We start from the raw sequence: 23,389 nt of genomic DNA on the forward strand, positions 1-23,389 counted from the left end.
TGAAATATTGACCGATCATAATGGAAATATTTTGTCTGGTGGAAATGTTTCTCTACAGTGAACTACGATGCGTTGCGTTTCTCCTCAGCAGAAATAAATTAAATCTGTAAATCTATGAATTTGTGGGCTTTTCTATTATAATCAAATGAATGGGAAGTCGCTTGAGCGCGTTCACACTGGAGCTTTGCTTTTACTAGGATTGTTCTTCTTTATTTACTGGTCAGAACAATCCATTATGTAGAGATAACTGATGAGAAGTGAATTAAACTGATAGCCTCCCTGACAATGGCGCGCTGAGATTAGAGTTAATTATTAAACTCCAATCTGGAGAGAGTCATTCTGTTTACTTTACGTACTAATCGCCAACAGTGGAGAGATCCGTGTCAGATCCTATGTTCAGGAAAGCTGATCCATGTGATATTGTTTAAATATTTGCAGTGACTGTGCAGAAATGCAGCGACAGAAACAAAATGTTATTTTGACTATGTAGAACATGCTGTTTTGACTCGAGAAACAGAGGATTTCCAGAAAAGTCTCCGTAGCAGTCTGTGTCATTTGTTGTTTGGCCTTATGATGTGACTGAGTGCCGCGTGCGGCACAATTACAAGGTCTTTCTCAATCTCGCTCGCCCAGGATCACCCGAGGACACCTGGGACAGACTCAAACAAGCTGCCCCCCAGCTGTGAAGAACATAATTGCTTTCTTCAACTGAAGGGCTTCAACCCCCGAACACTCGCCGGATCTGAACGCCCTTCCGGGTAAAGTCAAAGTCATCTGCGGCCATGTCCCCTCATGGCAAGAGGAGCCTATGGCTTAAGGCGTTATCTGCCCTTTCTGTCACATAACACTGCTCTTCCAGCTTGTTAAGCAGGCTTTATTCTACTCACTCATAGGGCTCGGTTTAAACCATGCTGGATGCGTTTTTTTATTTTATTTCGGTATTTTGCTGCTCAGAGTGCGCGTGTGTGTGTGTTTGGGGTGTTTGTCAGTGCCGTCATCACTCATGAGGGCTTGTCTCCACAGAGAGTCAGCAAAGTGATGAACTTCAGCAGGGATGTGGCCCGGCAGACCAGTTGTTATACATATGTGATAGAGGACGACGATCCAGCCCTGGCAAGTCTAAATGCATTTGAGGTGAGAAAAAATAAAACTGACACTGACGACTTAATGGATACACATTTTAAGGAGTATTTACGACATGAGGATTGTTTATGTAACACACTGCGTCATTAATCCCAACCCTGTAAAGGAAAGTCCCAGAGAGGAGGTGAATAGAGACGTGGATGACTCAGATGCAGCATTTAACTTCATGTTGAAATTTAGATTATAGTGACCAGTGATCTGAAAAACTGACAAATAGTTTTATATATCATAATTTAAATCAAACCACATGAGGGATATTGTTATATATTCTCACAATCGCGAGAACATAGTGTGAAATCTGTAGAAATATCTTCATCTTATGTTACATTCAATATTACCATGCAGTTGGCTGAGAGGGGTGACCTGGCTCTCCTGGAGAACCTGGTGAAGAAGAGCCCAGAGGTCCTGCGCGAGAAAGATGAATGTGGAGCCAGTCTCCTTCATCACGCCGCCGCTGGGGGCCACGTCACCCTCATCCAATTCATCACCACTGTCATAGACTCAGAGGGTAAGCACACCTCCGTCATTGATCATGAGATGAAACGCTGCACACCTTGGGAATCCCTGCATTTCCACGTTTAAGTTACTGAGCGGACTGAACGCTCTCAACACATCAGAGGCGTCTACCTCCGTCTTTGCTTATTTGCATTTGTGTGTTCTCATACGGTCTCTCAGAGCTGAACAGCTGCGATGAGCAGGGAAACGTGCCCCTCCACTGGGCAGTGGAGAGGAACAAGGCCGAGAGCCTCAGGACTCTAATGGACCGGGGGGCTGACCCCAACATCCTCAACATGGCCCTCCTGTCCCCTCTGCATCTGGCTGTCAGCCTCGGGCACAACAGCCTGGTGGGGGTAAGGAGGCTGAGTGTCCTGCTGTAGCAACACTTTATATCAAGAGTGTTTGCTCTTGTGTGTTTTCAGTCATAACGAGGCGTAGCAGAAGCACAGATATATATACATTTACTATAGTGCAAATCAACACAATTGACTATTTAGAGCGTGTTTTCATATTCTATATGTATAGAATAAGAGTGTGAGAATACTGCAAGGCCTCACAACAGAGCTGTCACCAGTTTCTCACTACCTAACTGACTGTAATAACAAGCATTTAACCAATTTTTATTCAAACTTAATTGATCACATACCGTCACATTACAGCTTTTGCACCACCTTAATGTTTTAAATTGTTTCTGACTCAATCATCTACTTGAAAAGACCTTGTCCTGTCATCTCCACTGCGTTTGGCACTTGTCCACAGCCTGACACATCTGACGTATAGTGGAGGAGAAAGGACAGGTACAGCAGGAGAGTCGAGGACACTATGAACTGGATGGAACTCACTTTTTCTTTTTTTTCTTTTTACTCCCCGCAGTTGCTGTTGTCCTACAGCGCTACCGATTGCAACCTCCAGGGAGACCTTGGGAACACCCCGGTGATTCTGGCTTGCTCCATCAATAACTGCGAGGCTCTCAGCGTTTTGGTACGTAAAAGACTTTCAGTCGCGCCATGTGCCTGCACCAACCCGTAAGAGATAAGTGTCCATCTTCACATTATGCGGCCTCCTTGTATTGACAGCTGGAGCGCTGCAGCTTTTCCTCTGACAAAGCATCACCTCTGTTTGCCTTTCTCTCCATTCACTCGCCTGTCTGCCAAAGATAAAGCACGGGGGGAAGCTCTGCCATCAGAACAAGCTCGGCCATTTCGCCATGCACGCCGCCGCCTTCGCAGGTGCAAAGAAAGCCATGGAAGTCATTCTGAAGGCTGGTATGACAAAGGAACATCATTGAAATTCAAAAGTGCTGACAATAACATATATATATTAAAAAACAACTAAGTAGCAAGTAGCAAATTAAACCGACAGACATTAAGAGAGATCACCTCAGCCTAGAGAGAGATTTTGAGGGAAAATGATTGTGCTACTTTGTGTGTTAGACAGACTGACAGTGTGTTTATCCACAGTGGGAGGTCTGCTTGGCAAATCCGGTGTTGTAGGATAAAGTTTAGTCAGAGCACAAAATATTTACACTAAGGCTGTGATTGCTTGGCAAAAGAATGAAAGGATATTCACATGCTATTAGGAACGCTCAAATGTTAAATTCAAAGATGTGAAGCTGACGAGAAGCAGCTATTGTGAACCTTGTTCAGAATTCAGAATGTTATTCAATAACAAGAAACTATTTATTGAACTGTGTGCCGACAGGAGAGGAGTTTGGCCACTCAGCTGCGTGCCACATCAACTATGTAGACAAGTCCAACAGCAGTCCCCTCCATCTAGCTGTACGTGGGGGGAATCTTGAGACCATCCGCCTCTGCATTGCCACTGGAGCCAAAGTGGATCAGCAACAGGTACTGACATCACAGAAGATTCCATGTAAATTTCTACAGTGGTTTAGCGCCTGTCCATGCAGCTGGGTAGATATTCATTTGGTTGTCACCACTGGTTTTCCTACCGCTCAGCATGGCAGCATGTCAACGCCTGGAAGCTACAGATAACAAATGCTGGTATTCAGCTTCCATCTGTCAGATTTGCATTGGTTTTTAATTTAGATCTCATTAAACGGCACCTGTAAAGCATTTCCCTGGCAAAGGGACCCAGTCCTTGTATCGTTACGAACACGTCAGTCTTATCACGCCCATCTGGGAGTGATCATCATGTCTAGCCCTGGGCTAGTGGCCAGAGCTACAGCAGGAATAGTGACTACAGTAATAGCTTCGGTTGGCTAAATTGATACAAATTACCCCCACTTACGCTTGGAGCTGAGTGGAGCGGTCACTGGCCTCCTCCTGCCAGCCCTGGTTATCTCATTAAAGGCTTGTGTTACAGCCCCCAGTGTTCAGCCAGCAAGTCTGAGAGATAGTTTGCTAATGTTACACTGGGGAAGTGGACAATATGTATGCATGTGTAAGTGAGTACACATGATAGCCTCAGTGCAGGATAATTCCTGCATGTCCATATTCCGCTCTGCTGAACCCGGTATGTGACAGTGTCTCTGAAAAAAAAGAAGCAGATATAATCACATTTGATGAGCTTGTGAATATGGATTGTAATTGTCATTGTACATCACTCATATTGTATCTGTATGTTTGTTGCTGTCCAGAATGACAAGTGCACACCGCTTCATTTGGCCTGCACCCAGGGTGCTATCGAGGTAGTCAAATTGATGCTGTCCTCTGTCGACGAAGTAGGAGACATCATCAACTTAACAGATGGGGCATGTCAGACTCCTCTGCACAGGTGAGCTTCCTCTATTCCATCTTTTCTTCCCATGTGAAGCGGAGAGTAGTTCACTGACCATTCTTATGGTGGTCCATGGAAAACGCTCATTATATTGAATGAGTTAAGGTACGGACACACCAAGCCAGCATCAAAGAACTACCGGCAATGAAGGCTGTCTATCTGGACCCAAAAGTTGCACTTGAACACATTCTACGTACTACATTCTACAGAAAGGGTCAAAATGGAAGACCTCCTACTAGCTGAGAGGCTAGGCAGACCTACAAACTATCATACAGAGCTAGCATCTCGTGTGCTATCTTTTAGTCTACAGTTTATTCATGCTAGCTGATCATATTGTTGTGAGAATATTTGTGTACGTATTTGAATGAAGGTGTGCCCTTTGACCTTTCATCACTTTAGAGCCAATCAGGGCAAACTCACTGGCACACTCTGCCGACAATTCAATGCACTGAATCAACTGAGAAGTGACGAGTGGCGGTTGTGCAGCACAAAAAAAATAAAACAAAACTGCAAAATTAGGCTGCTGGCTATAGCTTCGGATTTAGCGTACAGATATGAGAGTGGTATAAATTAACTCTCTGCTGGGGACCAGTCGCGGGCCGTGCATTTTCCACCTAGGCCTTCAATGACCTCCAACCTTATTCAAAACACCTCTTAATACGATCGTTATGACGCCACTGCTATAGAAACTCTCAACCCTCATCATACGGATACGCAATAAAACAGGATGTTGCATTGTAGCTCATATAGTGAGATGAAAGTCATTAGCTAGCTCGGGGACTGGGTGGCCTTTCCTCACAATATCCAGCTTTTCCTTCAAAGTCCGCCGTGGAAATGACTTTCTAAGAAGATCTGCAACCAAATCGATAGCCTCTCCTCCTTCCACCATTGTAGGTTCAACAAATAGCTATTAAAACGTTAACAGGGACAATTTGGTTGTGCAGCTCTCAACAGATGAACATGAACCGCTAGCTTGGCTTAAATGGAGCGGCTCTCTGACCCTCCAATCAGAGGACGTGAAAACGCTGGCGCTACCGTGGGCCACAGAGAAGGCCTGGGAATACGAACACGAAATGTGATTGGTTAAAGGAGCAGCGTCATTACAATGTATTTCAAGCTCCAGCCGCCTGCAGTTTTAATTGTGAAGGCCCAGGCAGATTTCTTTGACTCCGGCAACACATGGCGGCTGGAATATGATTGGATAAAAGCTCTAATACAAGGTTACACTGCCAGAAGCACCTCAGCTGACAGACCGACAAGCCATAAAATGAAAAGAATAGGCTATTGGGAATAATTTAATAAGATTAATGGGAAAATATTAAAATGAAAGTCAGTGATTTTGATAGAGTTCTGGCCCTGATGGCCCACCACTGCTGGGGATATATAAAACCACCTGCACATGTTCATTAAATCAGTTACAAATGCTAAATCCCCTGGAGGCACACTAGGGCAAAGGATAAAGGTGTATTATAGAAACAATGTAAATATCCTAATTCATTATTTCATGAGATAAGACCATTTAAAAATTAGATGTGTAATATTGGAACTCACTATCTCAACTGTTTACTCATGCAGTGTAAAGATCAATTTGCCTGCATCATATCAACATTATAACAGTAAGTAAGGTTTATATGGGTACAGTCATAGCGGCATAATTGCAATATAAAGCCTTTCCACTTAGATTTTATCTAAAAGCAATTGTGTTATCACAGACGACAATAGAGTATAATGTGTTGTAAATGCACATTCAAAGCTGATATGGCTCCTCTAAACCACAAAAAAACATGCTCCCTTCTCTCCTCAGGCTTGAGGTTTGCTGATTTCTGGAATACTGAGTGCTCTGTGGACCGTCATTCTCCTGTGGAAATCATCCAGCCTAGTCTCTCTCTTAGCAGAATAGCAGGAGTTAGTTATTAAATTACATCATCAGAGAAAACCTTTACAATCCCGGAGATAAAAGATGCTACCACAATAGAAAATCTGGCTGTTATATCACACCATGACGAGGCAGAATTAGAATTAGATGATCCTTATTCAACATCCGACAGCATGACTAAGACTTTGACTCACAGCGCCATGTGGGCTATGGCTGGTTTACAACAACTGTGTTTGCTTTTCCAGGGCTACAATATTTGACCACGCAGAGCTGGCGGAGTACCTCATTTCTTTGGTAAATAACGCACACACAAACACACATGAACATGGCGCACATCTGTTAATCCCCGGACATCCTCAGCTTCAGTATCGGTAGTAATCTCTTGTCTTCAATAAAAGGAATTGCTTTGAAGAACAGGAAACTCCATGTTTCCCCAATGCATTGATAAAGTAAATACACTGATTAAACTCCCTCGCATTAATACGTGTTCACATTGAAACACCTGACAGTATTTGCTATCTTAAATACACCACGTGGCTTAATAAATGCTAAAGGTGCTGCCAATTGCTAATAGACCATCTGTCACCATCTGTTGCATGTTATACACCGTTTTAAATGAGGTGCGTTGCTATGTAGGAAGGAAGTGGAGCCTGAGTTTATTTCATGACAACTCATTCTGCTGGCAAACAGCATCAGAAAATAAACTTGAGCGTGTTAATCTGTGAAACTAGGAAATGGCGGGAGACAGGAAGTCACATTGCCAAGGAGCCACCCGTAGACAAACAGCTCTTTACAACATAGTCTTGACATTAGTGAGTTTTTAATTATTTTCTCCAAACAAGATATACACTATAATGTATTATTATGTAAACCGAAGTAATCAACCCCTTACCAAGCTGTTAAAGTGCATCGTTACCCTTAAAATTGAGTGAAAGGGGGTTTTAAACAGTTTAGATTTAAGCGGATCTCTTAGTAGCCTATTCCTAATTATGTTTTAGTTAGAGTATATAATCCCCTGTTACTAAAAATCATTGTGTTTCCATGAGCCCTACAAACAAACCAGGTCCTCTTCCTCAGTGTCAGCAATGTTATTTCTACAGTTTCTACAGTAGCCCAGAACAGACAAACCAAGCACTGGGTCTGGAAAGTGTATTGTAATCCTGTATTCCAGAGTTTTTAGAACATGTTTGAAGAAAATGCTGATATTTCCAATGGTCTCAACTCTCCGTTGGACTTCATACATTACATTTCCCGCCTGCTAGCTTGCTAAACTGTTAGCCTCTGCAGTTTCTAGGCACCAGCAGTTGCCTAGTAGAGGTGTTCCCGCGATTTATGGCCGAAGTTTCCAACTTCAGTTTTGTGTACATGACTGCGTTCCTCACAAATCCAGAGACTACATCCTGAAAATCCCATGTAAAAGACCACATTAAGATACTCAGGGACAAATCTGTATCTTCTAGGCAAAAAGTTAGCATCCTCACCGATCAGAAGAGTTTAAGATCAGACTTAGATACATCTTTGTATTTTCAAGCTGTATCTTTTTACTTTAAGCAAAAAAGAAGAACTTTGACGATGGAGACAGACTTGCTTGTGAAGGGGATGCTAACCCTGGGCAACACAAGAATGGGTAGCCGGAGTGTATACTTTTCCAGATCAAATGAATCTGAGCAGTACAGAGCTGCTAATAGTTTAAAATTACATTCCACACTTTGGGGAATTCCACAGAGTAGATGTGCTAGTTGTGAGAGTGTTTTTAATGCAATCTGTAAAGCATGCATAGTTAATTATGCTCTTTTGCCCTGGAAGTCAGTTCCTAATGTACTGCAGCTCGTGTAAGAACATTTTGGACAGACAAAAGCTATGGGAGTATTGCGCCGATGTATTTTTAATTTTGATTGGAATCAAATTGTTTCACAAATCTGAATAAAACTTTCCTCCAGCCCATGCATACTGATTCAGCATGGGGAGAATCCAAAGGCTTGACACACATGTCATTCCTAGTTAAGATTGTGGACCTGCAGTTGGACAGTTGGTGAGATGGGAACCTCATTTGGAATATGAATATATTGTACATTTATCTAATGTCCACTTCATTTCCACATTAGCGCTTCACATCAGACATACAGTCATTGCCAATTTTCCACAGCGCTCTAATTTGCTTGCAATAATTACAGCGATGTGAGTTAAAATTAATGAGGCCTTAATGCATTCTCTCCTCAGGGTGCAGAGCTAAACAGCACTGACTGTAAGGGCAACTCTCCCTTGCTGCTGGCTACGAGCTGTGGAGCGTGGAAGACTGTGGCTCTGCTGCTGTCGAAAGGTGATATACAGTACTATGCTTGGCCACCAGTAGCACTCATACTGTTCCTAAGATGCCTGGTAATGAAGGATCTGAAGACGTACGTTCATGTCGTTTTTAGGGGCAAATGTGAATGCGAGAGACAGATGCGGTTGCAACTTCCTCCACCTGGCCATTCTGCAGCCCAAGGGCCTGAAAAATCTCCCAGAAGAAGTGCTGCAGGTACCCTCCATCTGTAGCTTATCCGGTGCACTGTATGCTGCTTAGACAAGGATGTCATTAAGCGTTTAGGATCTAATTACTAAACTGTCCTTGATCAATTTGCCTTGAGCCTTTAGTAGCTACATGGATTCAAGGCCAGCTGATGAAGTTCATTACACTCTTATTTAACATCGTACGCTTATTTAGCAATGTCACAGCTTTAAAATGAGCTACAGCATGTGAATGGGATCTAGTATTTTCTATATAACTTTAGTAAATGTCTGTCTAGGTATTTTCCGATACAATTTACATCGTTATATATTTAATGAATGCAAGATGTCCACTGTGTCCGACTTTAGCATAGCAGCGTAAAAACACTGCTGAGCTGTGAGGATAACGAGGGCTGCACCCCACTCCACTACGCTTGCAGACTGGGCATCCACGACTCGGTGAAGAACATGCTGGGCCTCTCGGGGCAGATCGGCCTCGCGTGCAAGTCCAAGGACAAGAAGTCTGCCCTGCACTTTGCTGCCCAGTAAGTTAGATTGGTCCCCGAGGGCACGACTTTCCATATCATTGATCTAAACAATACTGATTTGTCCTACTTTTCACTCAGAGTTGCTTAAACTTTGCAAAGAAGCGTTTGCAGTGTCATAGCTGCTGACAACTGGCCAGTGTGAGATGGAGAAAGTGTGTCTACTCTGTTACTTTTAGAATGTTTCTGTTCAGTTTGTATGGAGTGTAGGTTAGTGATCTCCAGCAATATATCCCCATGTATTCCTTGGTATGATTGCTGTTGCATTTGAAGATAGCTGTAAGGTAAACTATACACCACTGAGCTCCACTGACAGCTAAAGATGATAACTCGGACATTGTTCTCTCTAATATTGAACCATGATAACAAGACAAGACTAGAAAACAATTAACGGACACTAATTCAGCTGACACACTTATTATACAGTGACCCAACGCAGTTGTCACAAGAATAGAATTTAATTAGGGAGGTACATGTGAAGAAATATTACGAAGTAGATATTGAACATTACTAATATAGATTTTTCTATCATGTATGCCCATTGGATTACATCTGGAGGGCAAATGAAGGCTATGGTGTGAAATCATGCTTTAACTAGCTTGTAGGAACCAGATTCCTTCTGCTCCGCTAGACAACTGGACACACACAAAGAGCTGGTGACCTTCTTAAAAGGTTCAGAGATAAAGAATGGTCATTGCACAATAGTGTGTGCAACTTTTGTTTTCCAAATGGCTTTGTGAGCCATTATTACTACCCTACACCTTTTACTTGTTTTTTTTTTTTAACTTATAGTTTCAAGGCTGGCACAAGCATTCTCAAGAGTCTAGGAGTAAGAGTCACCAAGAGAAAATGCTGTGATCACACATCAGCCGTTGATCACAGTGAAATAAGTTATTCCAAAACCTAATTTCTCTTTTCTTTTTTTTTTTCTTTTTCTAAGGTATGGGCGCATCAATACATGCCACAGATTATTAGAGACCATCACAGACTCCCGCCTGCTTAATGAAGGTGATGAGCGAGGCTTGACGCCACTCCATCTGGCCTCCAGAGAGGGGCACACCAAGGTGGTGCAGCTGTTGCTGCGCAAGGGAGCTCTCTTTCACTGGTAAATTCACAACATGTACAAAAAAATAAAAGTTTCTTCTTACAAACATGCAGAGATTGCAATATACGGTACGGAAGTGATTTTTTTTTTATGTGTGTCAGGAGTTCCTGTTTGTGTTGTTTTTGTTTCAGTGATTACAAGGGCTGGAGTTGTCTGCACCACGCTGCAGCTGAAGGATACACACAAACGATGGACATTCTTTTGTCAGCCAATCCCAAGTTATTGGATAAAACTGATGAAGACGGGGTATAAAACTATAAAAAAGTTATCAAAATACATTATTAATTCATGCAAGTAATAATCTGCGATGACAGTTTTTGCTAGCATCAGTAGCATTGACTCTTCTTCATTGACTCTTCTTTTATATACTGATACTGCAGAACACTGCACTCCACATCGCAGCAAGAGAAGGACACGTTGCTGCAATAAAGCTCATGCTGGCGAGGGGGGCAGAGATTGTCTTGAACAAGAATCACACTTCATTCCTCCATGAAGCTCTGCAAAACGGGAGAAAAGATGTAGTCAATGCAGTCATTGACAGCGACAGGTATGTTATTAGTACAAGAGAAGAAACAAAAAGCCTGGGCATGTTATCTTCTCAATGTGAAAATCACAGGTCTCCAAAATGTGGATAATAATTTGTGACAATGATTTTCCTCAGATAACTGGATGGGTTATATCGTTTAGTAATTAGTAACTTCATGTTACAAGCCACTGAATGTAGAAACTTTACCCGGCCAAATATTCATTTGTGCTTTTCATCTTCTAGATGTGGTGAGGCTTTGAAAACGTTCACGCCTGGCACTAGCCAGCGATGTCCCATTCTAGACATGATAGAGTTTCAGCCTGAGACTTGCAAGGTTTGCCACTAAAGAAACGAAAGAAACACTTGTATCATGAATCATCATTGTCTTTTATAATGAACTGAGCAAAGGTGTAAATCTGTGTCACTGTGGTTTCCTTCTTTCTTCAACAGCATCTACTGGACCGCTGTGTGAAAGAATCTGACGATGACCACAACAGCCCTGACTACCATGTAATCTATCCACAAGCTGCTCAATTACTTTTAACCATTTAAAGCATCTGCGAGGAAAATAATTAAACAACTCTTAATGCGTTGCAGATTGAATATGATTTCACATGGTTCCAGGCTCCACTTGCACTGAAGAAGTTAACCGACAAGACCTTGAAGTTTGAGCCCCTGGCTGCCCTCAACGTAAGCAACTTATTTTTCTTGAACATAATTCTGGTGCAGTAGGATGCAAACACTGCACTCAGCCATGATTTATAAGAAGTCAAATTCTGTGTTAGTCACGTATCATCTTCTAATGAGGCTCTGTGAACACCTTCATTGCAATCAGGGTTTGCGTAGTCAGGGACAGCGATAGCACTTTGTTTTCTGTAGTGACTGCATCAACTGTCGTCACGTATTATGATTTTGTCTGCACAAGTTAGTGAAGTTTAATTGTGTAACTCTCTGAAGCCCCTATTAGTCTGTTACACCTGCTAAAAGTTTACGACGAAGATACTATGTCAGTGTGTACAGTGAAATGTAACAAAAGGTCACATTCCTGCTGTCAAACCACCAGGCCTACATCTCCACTGCCAGCGAGAGAGTCATAGGAGATATTGTTGGGAATCACCCGAGGCCCCACAATCTGATAGTCCGAAAGTCTGTTAATCTGATGCAGGCACCCGATAGTTAACTGTTTGTCTTACAGTCTCGCCCAACTTGACTGAATGCAGTAGTACCTCCACATATGTGAACTACTACACTGTTACCTCTGTCCCATCTGCTGACAACAGCACCATTTAGCACCATGTTAACAACCAGAACTGTTGCCTGCATTGATGGCAAACAGATAAAGAACTCTCACTAGGGTTCTTTTAGTCAGCTTGAGGAGCTAGACAGTGCTTAGTATACACTGTGGCTCACTTATAGGCGACAGAGCATATGCAAAGCCTACGCAGACTCTAAACAGATCCTAACACTGTAGCTGACATGCATCTCCCCAGAAATGCAAATACGTGCAGCGGAGACGCAGACCACCAGCGCAGCGATTGGTCTGCTTGGTAGTAGCATGCTTCCGCTTTAGTATTTCCGGCTGCTTCTCCATCTCTGCAATTTTCAAGGAAAGATTAACTGAGGAGGTTCAGAGATACAAACATCTGTATGACTCGTCTTCGGCAAAATTTCGGCAAAAGTTTCGGTCGCCATTGTTGAAAGTGAAGCAGGAAGTAGAAACAAAATTTAACCCGACAGGCAAAAAAGACACAGCGCCGACTAGCATTTGGGTGGTGTTTTTACAGAGTGAGCCAGACTGACGAGCGCACAAGTATAAATGACTCGTACTGGTGTATGTTACGGCGTCTATTTCTCGCTGTACCCTAAATGAGCCTTTAGTCTGCAACGCAGGGCTAAGTGGGAATCAGCTGCATGTTCAGACAGCTGCTCTCTTTAAACATCAAGCACCTCTCCACAGTTTCAACAAAAATTGTAACCTTCACAAAGGTTGGATGCATTGCGAGACTGTTGAATTAGAGCTCATTAGCTTCAGTTAACTGAGCCAAATAAACCGGCAGTGTAGTTAAAAAGGAGTTAAATCTGCATGCAAACGTTCACAAATTTGGTGAATGGCCAAATCTACAGAGCCCTATTAAAGGCCACGGCCAAATCACTGAACTAAAGGTATATTGTATAATCTTTGTTGTACTTCTCCACACAGCAACTACATCAACACTGTATACTTTTGGTGTGTTTTACAGAAATGACATCTTTCACCAAATGATTTCTGCCCGACATCAATAATACAGTCATACTTAAAAAATAATAATAATAATTTAGACTTCCGCTGTCAGATTTTTGTTATCTGCGTCTGGAAAATGTACCATTGACGTTTTTTTCTGTTACATTTCATGCAGGCAATGGTTCAGTATAACCGTATCGAGCTCCTCAACCACCCAGTCTGCAAAAAGTATCTGGCAATGAAGTGGTGAGTAGTCAGAGTGACATCTCTCGTGTTTTCATGCGTTGCTTTAAATGTTGGCCCTAAAGGTCTTCTCCTCTCTTCACAGGGTCGCTTACGGGAGCACGGCTCACGTGCTCAACATGTTTTTTTACCTCTTAGGGCTGCTGCCTTTAACTCACCTGATAGTGACTCTGAGACCCTCCATGAACACTACTGAGACTGGAGAACACGATATCATCATGGTTACCACATCCTTCGTAGAGGTACCGATGACAGTAGTGATCAGTGTAGGCTGTAAACCAACATGAGCCAGTTTCCATGCATTCTACTGTTCAAAGGTCACTAGCCAAGAGCTTTAGCCGTTGTGTTTACTGTTTAATTTACTCACTACTTGTCCTTCAACATGATTATACTGAAAATCATGTTGAAGGACAAGTAAAAAAAATAAAAGAAAGATACACTATGTTGGTCCGAGTGAAGTCTTCATGTTACACTCACTTACTATCCCATCATGTGGTACAGAATGGTATTACAAAATGTGAAGTGTAAGCTTCAAAGGTTCACCATACAACACGTGCGACTATGACGGAACTAAATCTCAACACTGTTCTCAATTTCACAGCAAAGTCTGTTCTTGTCCTTCTGCATGGTGATGGTCTTGGTCATGAACGTCTACTCCATAGCGAAGGAAGTGGTGCAGATATCACAGCAGGTACCGTGCTGTTACGCAACTGTCATTACCTCACACAAGGCATGTGTCCATAAATCTGTTCAGCTCGTGGTCTGTGTGGACACAGAATCCATCAGGTGTGATGGATGGGCGTCCTCTGATTTAGATTTGCAGGACCGCTGAACGGCCACAGGCAGAATGTCACTTTCAAAATATAGCTTAGCCATTTGGATGTAGGGCACATTTCCACATCACAGTTCAAATGTTTCCATGCATGAAGTGAAGTGAAATTCTGTACTGGTTGCTCCAGTTACTCTGGAGTGATCTGTCAAATATCAGGAAGGTTGTTTTTCTAATCATTATATCTTTATAACGGTTGATCTTCCTTTTTCTTGTCATTGAAAAGCACTGGAACTACTTCAGGGATTATTCCAACCACTGCGACTGGTTTTCCGCCATCTTCTCTCTTCTGTTCATCATCCCCGTCATGCTCAATGCGGAGGGGTCTTTACACTGGCAAGCAGGGGCAATCGCGGTTTTGAACTCTTGGGTTGGATTTCTCCTCTACCTCCAGAGGTACTGTTCACTCTGACATCAACGCCCCATTTCAGAGCAGTGTCGTTTTTCATATCGCTGAGGCCACTAACCGGTACATTCTCCTGTTTTCCCCAGGTTCGAGGGTATCGGCATCTATGTTGTGATGTTCGGGGAGATCATGAAGACGCTGGTCCGTATTGTGATGCTGTTCTTGTACCTGATGCTAGCGTTCAGTTTGGCGTTCCATGCTCTGATGCTCAACCAGGTATGAAAGAAAGCAATAATACAATTATCCAGAAGGGTTAAAAATGATTGCTATCTGTGCCAAACTAGTTCACACAATAGCAAATAGCTTTTAGCAGAATAGCCATGCTCTAAACCTGTTTTCTATTGCAACATTCCCACACTTTGAGAGGAGTAAAGAGGAGGAAAGATTACAGTTCGAAAGTCGTTGACGGCGAGGACAAACGTGTCCTCTGGATCAAAAAGAGCAAACTCTAATGGGTTCAAACCATTATTAGATGTATTTGGTTCCCACTGTAAGCAAACCGCTTTTCTATTTCCATTTACACTGCAAAAATAGCCAACCAGATTTAAGTAAAGACCTTTCTTTTTCAAACAATAATCCATCCAACCACCCACCCAGTGTTTGGTAATAAATGGTTTGAAGTTGACCTTTTTTGGTACTGAGGCAAATGTCTTGTCATAAAATTGGTACAGACAGATTGGCACAGGTCAAAAGATTCAATTATCCACTGACGTACTGTGTCAATATGTACTTTCAGACATCCCCAGAGGATGTAATCCAGTCAGTCATCCACTAAGATAGAGCAAAAGTTTCAAAACTGTGGTTTATGTCCAAATACCTAGAAAGATAATAACTTTCCCATCAGACTGGCATAAGTGGTCACAGTCTATTAACTGACATTGAAAAGGTCAAATTCTATAAATAATGATAAACAGCAAGACAATGATAAAGCAATCATTTGAAGATACTGTTCCTCTGGATACTAATAATAATATCATTGATGTGCCGTATTATAATAACAGGCCGATATATCTGTTTTACCTGCCGTTCTTTTTGATCATTAGACAGAGTTTCAAAACGTGCCGCTCTCAGTGATACAAACCTTCGTGATGATGGTTGGAGAACTCAACTACCAGAATAACTTCCTGGATGCTTATCTGAAAAACGATCTTCCTTTTGGCATCCTGACATACTTCATTTTTGTGGTCTTTGTTCTGCTCATGCCGATTCTGCTGGTGAACCTGATGGTAAGTATGTCCCGAGTAGTCCCCAGGTACAGGTAGTAAAGCCATTATACGTAGCTACTAGGGGTTGCACGAGTTCAGATTTTTTAAAGTCGACTATAATGTGATGAAAGTCGGGTCGATACTGACTAGTAATGCTTTGCAACACTGAAATCTATATTCTTGACCTGAATATATATGCTGAGAACAGACAGCTCATGTGCTACATGCTGTACAATGCAGATATGTGTAGTCTGTATAAAAACAGGCTGCAACTCAGCACCACCAATGGCATTTAATAGTGCTCCACAGCACGTTGTAAGATAGGATAGTGTAGCTAATGGTTGAATATCTTTGACAATAAAATTCACCAACAAATAGTTGATGTGCAGCCTCCTCTCCGTTACCTCAGGGTGTTTGGTGAAGTTGTTAACTCACTGCTGTCTAGAGGATTTGGACCGTTCCTCTGCTAGCATTAGTGGATGCCTTTTCAAATATGTGTGCAGAAGTACTTTTGGTGTATTTCAGGACGGTAAAATGGGCTTCATCTTTAGTGAAGTATTTCCACACAATGACTGACCGGGCCCCTCACCTGTCTTCTTGGAAGCATCCATGTTGCTATTGTCACGTGATCAGTGGCACAGCAGTGAAGTCAACAAACCGACTGGTCAACTAGTCTGTACAACCCCGAGTAGCTACACATGTTGTAAAAATATACCAGAGAAACATTGTGGGTTTCACTGCTTTGACATTCTTTAACATGTGCATTCGCGTGTCAAACAAATGCTGTTATTTTGTATTTTCATTTCTCTTTGCTCGTGTAGATCGGTTTAGCCGTTGGAGACATTGCTGAAGTTCAAAGGAATGCTGCCCTAAAACGCATAGCCATGCAGGTACAGTTCATATGGAACCAGCTTGTCTCAGAGTTTGTCAACCAGACAAATATATAGAATACTATTTTTACAAATACATTAACCATGGACTTGTAACACTAATTTGTGCATTTACTGAGGGACATTAATTCAAAAATACACAGGAAAACAAAATGACTAATTAATACAAATTTAGTATCTATGCAATTCTCCTGTCAGAAGTACAAACCGTTTGCTTTAGCAGAGCTTTTCATGTGAAGGCTCCTCTCCAAAACTACACTGCTGACTGAATGCCTGCCTTTCTGAACCTCAGATTGACCTCCACACCGCTCTGGAGGATAAGCTCCCTTACTGGTTTATGAAACGAGTCGACAAACCCTCCATTACCATCTACCCCAATCGCAAATGCTCCAGGGTATGCTCGATGCTGGCTGAAAACAACATACTGTAAAAGATGATATATTTTGCCAAGTATTTTAACCTTTATTAATCCTATCCACTTGTGACTGTAGCGCTTCTTCAGCCAGATACTGTCGGGTGAAGAGGAAACTAACGAAGTCTGGAGTCGCCTGCAGACCAAATCACAGAGCTGCACTTTTGTGGAAAATGAGCTCAGAAAGCAGAAGTTCAGGTAAAGCTTGGGGAGAGTCGGGTTTCTGCGTCCTAGAATCGTAACAGTGTGCCACATCATCACAGAGACTGTGGATATCACCTTATTCTGAACAACAATCAGTTGCACAACAACTACAACTGGGCTGTGATCACAGTGTGAAACGCTGAAGTGGGGGGAAAAAAAGGCTTTCCAGCAGTGTATATCTTGTTTTTAGTGCATGAGCAGCCCCTGGTGGTGACTCATCCTTCTCCTTTCTGTGAGATGCAACGTCTGTCACTCAGGAGCATGACCTTTCCGAAGTCTGGATAAAGTCCGTCACTGAACGGCATGAACTGATGTTTTTTTTTTCTGTTTCTGCAGGATGAAAGAGATGTCGAGCATACTGGAGAAGCAGCACTGCCTCCTGAAGCTCATCATCCAGAAGATGGAGATCACCTCAGAGGCCGACGAGTACGATGGTCCCATGACCGTCAGCAAGTGGCCCGGCTTCGGTCAGGTTAAAACGAGGGGGAGAGCGACGTCTCGGTGGGTCCCTCTGATGAAGGCCATCGGGTCCAAGCGAACATGAAGAGGACCAAAGACACAACATGAACTATATATCATTCTGTGCAATCGATCGTCTACTCTCACATAATAAAGGTCTCGGTATAAACGCTTTAAAATAGGTATAAACGTAATTCATTATACTCTCTATATACATGTCGTATGTTGTAACTGTTCGTTCAGTAAGTGTAGTCAGCTGAACTATGATGTACTTGAATTTAAAATATTAAAACATTTAATACTGTTGCATAATGACCTGTGGTGTGTGGTGTCCTCAAGGAGTGTCGTTGCTATGGGGTGGGGGTGCCTGGTCTGGTCTAGGTGGGTGGTACATGTCTAAGTAACATCCACATGAATGCCAGGTCTAGAAGTTTCCCAGCAGAACATTGAATTGTCACAAGATGGTCAATGTTAAGATGGTCAAAGGTCTTTACTTCTCCTGTTGGTTCTAATGTTGTGGCTGATCGGTGTAATGAGCTGTTGAGCAAAAAGCTTTATGGTGAACATTTTGAGGCTTAGTTCTGTTAAGTCTCCCATTTAGCCATGACACTCAACCAGAATGCAGAAGCAGTACCTCTCCATTAAGAGGCCTCTGATTTCCTGTACACTGCATGTACAGTCAAAGTATCTGTTGCCTCTGTTTTGTGCTCTGTCTTCTCTGCTCGTCTCAACCGGCAGCTTAATGTTCCGCAAGCCGCTTCGTTGCCAATCATGGGAATCCTAAGAAGTTGGGAGGGAGACACAGAAAGGCCGCTGACATCATCCCCCTGCACCTGTTCCCTCTGCTTCTCCAGCATAGGCCCCCGATAGAGGTCAAGACCCCTGAAAGTCTTTGCTGATAGATAAATGCTAGCTCCCCCTTCATGTCCAGATTTAAGTGATATTTATTACTGCTGGCCCTGAATGTAATTATTCCCAGGGCAAACACAATAACCATGTAACCATCAATTACACTAATGTTTTGCACAGTATTTCTTTAAGAAACTTCGTGTACAGAATGACTAATGAGCCGAGTGTTTTATCTCAACCTGTCTCTTGGTGACAGTGAATGAAGCAACACGTTGAAATATGCGCAGCATGACTGCTACCTCGACAGCTTATCAAATGAGGGGTAAATCCAGCAGCAGAATCCCTTACCTTGCACCTTCAAGCGTCTCAGCCGCACCGCTAACCTCTCTGACGGATGCAGTGGCAGAGGATGAGCTGGCAGCCGGCCCGAAGCTGCGACTATCTCACAAGCACAAGTGCAACTTAATATCCCAACGTCGTGACACATCCAAGGGCACGCTACGAAGCGGGGATCCCTCTGAGGTCCAGCTGATCTCGGGCCTCGTGAAAACTGCATGGAAAAGCAGGATTATGGAAGGCAGAGGAATGCGTCCTTGGATTAAGGAGGCTTCTTGGCCTGTGAAAGGGGGGGGGGGAATTTGAGCAGTGGAACACTTTTAAAATCGCTGTGACGTGGATTTTGACCCTGAGAAAAACTTATAATGGAACATCATTATAAACAGGTAATAAACAAGTATAAAAAGCTGTGAAAGACTGGGTGTTTTAATAGTTAAAGTGAGATTTGAGCCAGCACGCCAGAAAATATTACACGAGCCCAGTGCTTTTTCCACTCGTTCTCTCCAGTGAGCATCCGTGCACCATAGTCAAGCAAGCATCTCAGCTGGAGTTAGGTAATCCTTGGCAGAATCTTGCTATTGTCATAAAAAAAAAAAACTAATTTCACACATATTATGGGGTGTGATAGCTAACAGTGACCTGGGATTTTCGGGGAATATGTGGAGAAAGCAGAGGAGGGGTGCTTTTAAGGAAATATTGAGAATTTTCATATACAATTTGAAATAGCGCCCCCTACACCTTGGCCCATTTGAAAGTTTTCCAAAGATTGACTTGCATTACGCTTCTAATATCTTCAGTATTCACGAACTACAACAGCTACTCTGTCTCAGCTCACTGTTGAAATACTCTATCTACCTCTGAAACCAGGCAGAGAGGTATCAAAGCAAAAGTATATCTTGAAATTGCGACCCTAACTCCTCCTAAGGCCTGGAGCAATCTCACTCTCTTCCTGACCTCTCCCATTTAGTCCTTCTCCTCAATCCACAGTGTGCCCGTTTGATCCCTTTGCTGTAAGGAAACTTTTCGGGGCGCTCAACGAATGTGAGAAAAAGGACAAGCTTGCTGTGCTCCGAGAAGGAAGACGGTGCCTGCCTCTGCCACACCCTTGTCATGCCAACGCTCCAGATGTCATGGGAACCGATAACAGCTGGGGCTGGTGCAGGCAGGCTGCGTGTGAAAGGCCGTTCCATCTGCGGAAACCCAATCCCTCTGTGAAACCAGCAAAGGATTAGGTACTTTTGATAAGGTCCTAGAGACATTTCTATTACAAAAAAAAAAAAAAAACATCCGTGGGACCAACAAACCAGAGGACATGTTTTCTACATGTGCACTTCTGAATGTTCAAACCGAGCCGAGCGTGCCTTTAACAGGAAAACTGTGTTCTCCCGTAATACGCCGCATTACAAGGATGACCTCTCTTTGGTGAAAAACAGTTCTCAGATGAGCTATAGGATAATTTAGTAACTACGTTACTCTTGAGACACCGATAAGAATCCATTCATTCACGGTGCTTAACTTAATTATCAAGTTACTGATGAGCAACTAAAGTCTTTAACAGTTTACACAAAGACACAGAGTTGTGGTCTTACTGAGGTCATGGTGGCTTGGGAAGAAAAGGGGGAGGAGAAATGCTCAGAGGGGGAAAAAAAAAAACTCTGTACAGATGCCAAGTCCAGGACACTTAAATTAGAGGGGTAGGCATGTCTCAGTTTTAGAGAGAACTGACTTTACCTCATGCAGATGGTATTGTGGCAAGTGTTGATCTTTTAGGGAGTCTTGGTGAGATAAGGGTTACCAGATGGGAATTTAACTGACACTGTGCTGACTTGCAACCTTACAAAAGAAAAATATTTTTTTTTTTTTTTTTTTTTTTGCAATTTGGAGACTTTCAGTGCCACTCCTGTCCGCCTCCAAAGGCACAGGTGGATCAGCCATGTCCACTGGTTCTGCTGCAAGTGATGCTGAGGAGGACGAGACGTGCCACAGGAGGACCAGCGCCCCTTTGGAGACGGCTGCGAGGAAAACTACCTGCTTCGACCCCAGCCGGTATTCGGACGAGGACTTGGAAGACGACGGCGTGGAGGGGAGGATCAAGCAGGCGCGCAGGCTCTCCAAGACGCACCAGAGGGAAGCGCGGCACTCGCAGAGAAACGCGGCCAACGCCAGGGAGAGGGCGAGGATGAGGGTGCTGAGCAAAGCGTTCTCCAGACTAAAAACCAGCCTGCCCTGGGTTCCAGCGGACACCAAGCTGTCCAAGCTGGACACGCTGCGTCTTGCTTCCAGCTACATTTCCCACCTCAGGCAGCTTCTGCAGGATGACCGGTTCGAGAACACCTTTGCGCACCCAGTCAATCTGGTACGAGTCAAACTTCGCCAACAGGCGCGTTAGGGAGGATCTCCTCGTCAGCCCTCTTCTAAAAACGCATGTTGAATGTGTATTTATGCTAATGAACTTCTTTCTTTTTACAGACTTGGCCGTTCATGATGACAGGGCGATCAGAGGAGGACATCCCATCCACTGTAAGACTTTGTGGAGCAACAGCATAGGCCACCTATCTTCACGAACCAGCTGTACAAGAAAAACACAATAAGAAAGACATCTTCCTCCATGCTCACCTTTGTGACCTCTACCCCTGTGTCTTACACCATGACTTTGGACTCAGAGTATTTAGTTTTTTGTGTGTGTGTGCATGTTTACTGAAATCAGTATTATGTCACGTTTGTGTAACTTCTTTTCTTCATTTAGGTTTGATTTTAAAACGATGGATTTACACTTGTCATCTATCAGTCTGTGCACAGATTAAGAGTTGTGATTATTTTTGATACATAAACCTTTTTAAAAGCTCAGCGAGTATATAATAGTACTCATTCTAGAGTGGATTGTTTTTTTTGTTTTGTTTTTTTGCTACTTAACAGTATTACAGGAATGCCTCTGTACTCTAGATCTATTTATTATGTGTGTGTCGTGGAGTGTGCGCATCTCAGATAAAAATTTATCTAACGTCCGCCTCGGCGTGTCACTGTGTTTTTACTTTCTCTAATGAAACCAAAGCTCAGGCTGTCATGTGATTTTGAAAACGCAGGGTATACGCAGCTCCATAAATCTTTGCCAGTTCACACGGGATGTCAGCGGACACCCAGCAGCAGCAGCAGCAGCAGCAGCAGATGAGCCCAGAAGGAGCTGCAGCTGCACCGACCACATGCACCGAAAAAGCAGATTAGAAACGTGGGATGTTTGTGCCGTGATGCAAGGGCGCATTTGTGAAAAGATGTGGAAATGTTTCAGTCATGTAATCACCGTGCACACTTTTCTGCATAGATAATATGTAAGCCTGCTCGGGGGCAAAAGCTGCACTCATACAACACGCCCAATCAGGACGTTTAAATGCAAGAAATATCCTTCTATGCTGTCATGAAAAGTATAAATCAGATATTATTAGATGATGTTGAGTCACCATAGAGTGTAATTTTTCAGATTTCAGTCAAAACTGAACTAAAACATTTATCAAAAGTTCAGGGAGACACTGAAGGTCAGCTCCAGCCCTAAGTCAAAAGCAAAGACATGCAGACTAGCACAAACACACTCATAAACATCCACACTTAGTCTGCAGAATGGATGACAGTGATCTCTTGATCCAGACTCTTTTTTATCCGGTTGAACCCCCTAAATGATGTGAGTATAGACGGACTGAGACCCAGGCCCAGGCAGTCTGGTGGGTCGCACAGACAAAACGGTTCAAATGCAGGAAGAGACGAGGAGAGGAGAGGAGAGGACAAGTTTTCATCAGCTTCATGTTGAGTTGCAGCTGTTGCCGTGTTGGTGAGTTTCCCAGAACTCTGAACTGCCCTCCTGGGAGAAACCGGCCACTCTGTTCCACCCAAACAGCTAATGAGCTGCCTTCTCACACTCCAGTCTGCCTCTGTTCTCGTACCTTCCGCTTCAAATGCGGCGCAGAGGGAAAGCAACTTGTCCTGATGTGTGACTTGACTTCACTGAAAATGAGGGGCCATTAATCAAAGCGTGGCATGTCAACAAAATGATGATGTTTGGGGGACCGGCTTACCGGCAGGGACGTGATCTCAGTTTTCTGGAACTGATGCTGTTGTTTGTCACTGATAAAACAACTTGTGTCAATTTATAATAACAATGGCTGGATGAAATGAAGACACAGCTGCTAAGGTGAAACCGCGCCGTTGCAGCAAGTTGCTTTTAGGCTCCGGCACTTTGGAACATTACATGAGTGGCATCTAGTGGTGAGGAACGTGAACACAGAGAGGAACCATGAGGAAACACTCGCACTAACAACGCTTGGAGTAGTGTAAAATGTAAGTTTTAGCAGAGAAATAAAACTTATTGCAGTTTAATTTGCTTTCTAAAGTTGAAATATTAACTTTACATACACTTCTGGGTAA

At 43.1% G+C, this 23,389-nt stretch overlaps 2 protein-coding genes across 2 annotated transcripts; both read left to right on the top strand.

The window, feature by feature from the left end:
- Positions 1–946: 946 nt before the first annotated feature.
- trpa1b (transient receptor potential cation channel, subfamily A, member 1b) lies at positions 947–17,876 on the top strand (the record flags this gene model as incomplete). Its single annotated transcript, XM_084566143.1, has 27 exons — positions 947–1,134; positions 1,489–1,651; positions 1,819–1,994; positions 2,515–2,622; positions 2,798–2,906; positions 3,343–3,488; positions 4,241–4,377; positions 6,502–6,550; positions 8,477–8,576; positions 8,677–8,777; positions 9,116–9,291; positions 10,232–10,396; positions 10,528–10,642; positions 10,777–10,943; positions 11,166–11,256; positions 11,373–11,432; positions 11,520–11,612; positions 13,319–13,389; positions 13,472–13,628; positions 13,988–14,077; positions 14,442–14,611; positions 14,708–14,837; positions 15,665–15,847; positions 16,648–16,716; positions 17,009–17,110; positions 17,208–17,326; positions 17,669–17,876. The coding sequence occupies exons 1-27, from the start codon at positions 1,039–1,041 to the stop codon at positions 17,874–17,876; spliced, it is 3,351 nt and encodes a 1,116-aa protein (XP_084422269.1). The 5' UTR covers positions 947–1,038.
- Positions 17,877–20,909: 3,033 nt separating this feature from the next.
- Positions 20,910–21,827, top strand: msc (musculin (activated B-cell factor-1); the record flags this gene model as incomplete). The annotated part of the gene is made up of 2 exons (XM_084565916.1): positions 20,910–21,332; positions 21,446–21,827. The coding sequence occupies 2 exons, from the start codon at positions 20,910–20,912 to the stop codon at positions 21,521–21,523; spliced, it is 501 nt and encodes a 166-aa protein (XP_084422042.1). The 3' UTR covers positions 21,524–21,827.
- Between the last annotated feature and the right edge of the window lie 1,562 nt (positions 21,828–23,389).

Source organism: Chelon labrosus (assembly GCF_963514085.1).
Source record: "Chelon labrosus genome assembly, chromosome: 18".
Lineage (NCBI taxonomy): Eukaryota > Metazoa > Chordata > Actinopteri > Mugiliformes > Mugilidae > Chelon > Chelon labrosus.